The sequence below is a fragment of the Phalaenopsis equestris genome, unplaced genomic scaffold (assembly GCF_001263595.1).
Source record: "Phalaenopsis equestris unplaced genomic scaffold, ASM126359v1 Scaffold000768, whole genome shotgun sequence".
NCBI classification, from domain to species: Eukaryota; Viridiplantae; Streptophyta; class Magnoliopsida; order Asparagales; family Orchidaceae; genus Phalaenopsis; species Phalaenopsis equestris.
Window position 1 is genome coordinate 1 of NW_018165208.1, and position 2854 is coordinate 2854.

At 37.2% G+C, this 2854-nt stretch overlaps 1 protein-coding gene across 3 annotated transcripts in view; it reads right to left on the reverse strand.

The window, feature by feature from the left end:
* Nucleotides 1-18: 18 nt before the first annotated feature.
* Nucleotides 19-2854, reverse strand: part of LOC110031109 (ATP-dependent DNA helicase Q-like 1) — a 42062-nt gene continuing 39226 nt past the window's right edge. For 2 of the 3 annotated variants that reach the window (XM_020734157.1, XM_020734155.1), the window contains 2 exons: nt 446-583; nt 19-128 (listed from right to left, as the gene is read on the reverse strand). In XM_020734157.1, coding sequence (XP_020589816.1) covers nt 473-583 — 111 coding nt within the window. In that variant the 3' untranslated portion in view covers nt 19-128; nt 446-472. Of the gene's footprint in view, nt 136-445; nt 584-2854 lie in introns of all 3 variants that reach the window. The other variant, XM_020734156.1, reaches the window with a different exon arrangement.

Sequence of the window (2854 nt, forward strand, 5' to 3'; positions counted from 1 at the left end):
CACAACTTTGTACTCGAATACTCAACATGAAGCTAGATACATATTCCGTACGTAATAATTTCTCCATGTGAGATACCTCGAAAGCCATCTCCACAAGTTAGTTCTCTTCCTCTCCCCATCTGCTTTTCCTGTGTCCTCATACATACACAAAACAGCAGAAGCAGATTTCAACAAACAGTTCATTTTCAATCATATTATGGAATTCTCAGCAAAGTTTCTGATTTTTTTTCTTATTTATTTTACATATCCCACCCAAATCCTGCTTATCACATTAAAAATGCCACCATTTTATGAAAAACGTCATTTCATGCATGGGTTAGGTGGTATGTAGATAAAAATTGAAGTTTAGGTGTTGGATATGTAAATACATAAGAATTGAGTGGTATGCAGGTAAATCTTCCTTTTTTTCTGATTTTGAACGGGAAAATGAAAGCATATAAATCACCTCAACGGTCGAGTAAATTTAAATAAGTCAGGCTGGCAACTTCAGGCAGTTATCACAAGGACTGGGACCGAATTTGCAGCAATTCCTGTCAATAGACTCCCCAAAGTGCCCCAAAAGCATTCGTCTCCGGCACTCTGTCTGAAGCATTCACAAGCAATGAAAAGAATCAATATTTACATGCCACCCAATTCATATATATATATATATATATATATACATATCTAACACCTCTACTTTATACATTTATGCCACCCAAATATTTCATATTATATCAAAAATACCACCACTGTAACTTAAAAAAAAAAAGTGAAATACACCTTTTCATGCATAGGTAAGCTGGCATGGATGTAAAAATTGAAGTTTGTGTTAGATATGTAAATATATAGGAATTGAGTTGTATGTATGTAACTGTTCCAAGAATCAATACTGCAGTCAACCTCATTGAAAGGACATATATGTAAAAATTAAAGCATTGTTTTTATTATTTATTTTCAAAAATAAATTGGCATGCTTTAAAAACACCAATATCTAAAAGTTATTTTGAGTATTTTTAAAAGTAACTAAATAATTTACAAGATATCAAATATATTTTATCTAAGGTAAAAATGTATACAAAAAAAAATAAATAAATAAAATAAAAATACGGATAATATTAAATATTTGGGTGGCATCAAATATACTTTATCTCAGTATAAAAATGATCCCAAATATCCCCTTACTTTTAACCCAATTTCTCAGTTAATAAAGTACCCCAAAGAACATGTATAAAACAGTTTCCAGCCAACTCAAATCATATTTAATTGAGCTGCTTTGGACTCTAAACTGACAAAAATATGAGGTTGGGTGAATGCATGTTAGTCGAAAGTAAAATATATTCGAGTAACTTTTAACATTTATTTGGGGCGGCTGCAGTGCAATAACTAAAATTAAGAAAAAAAAATCGAAATGGTTGCAATGGTTTGATGAATCGTCACGACAGCCCTATTAATCTTTAAGAGTTAAAAAACTGATCTCTTTGTTCGTAACAGACCGAGAGAGAGCGAGAGAGAGACAAAGAATTGAAGAGGAGGCGTGTTAGCCTTGTTGAACAAGTTGAAGGTGGCCGCGTCGAAGAATAACTCACACATACGATTCTTGGTCAAGAAATAACGTACCAACGAGTGATCGGCAAACTCCCGAGCAGAATTTGCAAAATAAAGCTTGGGAGTGATCCATTTGGTGCTATAGTGTGTTGGAAGAACTTGTTGTGCTCGAAGGAGAAGAGGAGTGGAGGAGAGGGCTTATGTGCTTCCTGCGGGTTTCGACCTGCAGAGGAAATGACGTTACAACTTGCGGATAAGAGTCAAACATGTGTGTAGAGGAAGAGGAGGAAGAGTTCAAAGAAAAAAAAAAGAAGGGGAGCCTGATAAAGGGAGAAATTATTCCATACGGAGTACGTACACAACTCTGCGTGCAGACTCCAGTAATATACCGTCACGTGGAGGTTATTGTGGGGTTATTGACGTGAAACCACAGAGGTTAATGGGGAGTTATTGGAGGGGAGGGGGTTATTGTGGGGGTTAATGCATGGGTTATCGAAATGGAACCGCAGAGGTTATGGGGAGTTATTGTGGCATTATTGAAGTTAATGCACCAATAACCCCTCAATAACCCCCAAATAACTCTCCCGAATAACTTTCACAGTTCCGCTCCACTAACCTCCGCAGTTTCACTCAAATTTTTTTTAGGTGGGCCCGATATAACACACATGGTGGCATATTACTGAAGTTCGCACGTAGAGTTGTGTAAATACTCCGTAAGGAATCATTTCTCCAACGAAGGAGGAAGTTTTGTGCAGCCAGAAGAAGAGAGGAAGAAGCTCTCGTGCATATGGCTAGAATCCAAATCTTGTGTGCAAATGGTCAAATTATTTCATACGAAGTACGTACACAGCTCTACGTGCAGACTCCAAAATATACCACCATGTGTTATATCTGGCCAAAATAAAAAAAATTAAACTGAAACCATGGAGGTTATTTGGGAGGGTTATTGGGGCATTAACTTTAATAACGCCACAATAAACCCTCAAGAACCCCCCAATAACCCCTGATGACCTTTGTGGTTCCTCTTCAATAACCACCCAATAACCTTTGCGGTTTCATTTCAATAACCCCTGCATTAACCCCCGCAATAACCCCCCAACAACCCTCCAACAACCTCTGCGGTTTCACGTCAATAACCCCATAATAACCTCCATGTGGCGGCATTTTACTGGAGTCCGCACGCAAAGCTGCGTGCGTACTCTGTATGGAATAATTACTCGTGCAAGTGAGGGAAGATGAGAACTAGAGTGAGTGAGGGGCATTTGACCAAGATATTAACGGGTGAATTTTAATATTTAATTAAGTTATTTAATTTTATAAATATATA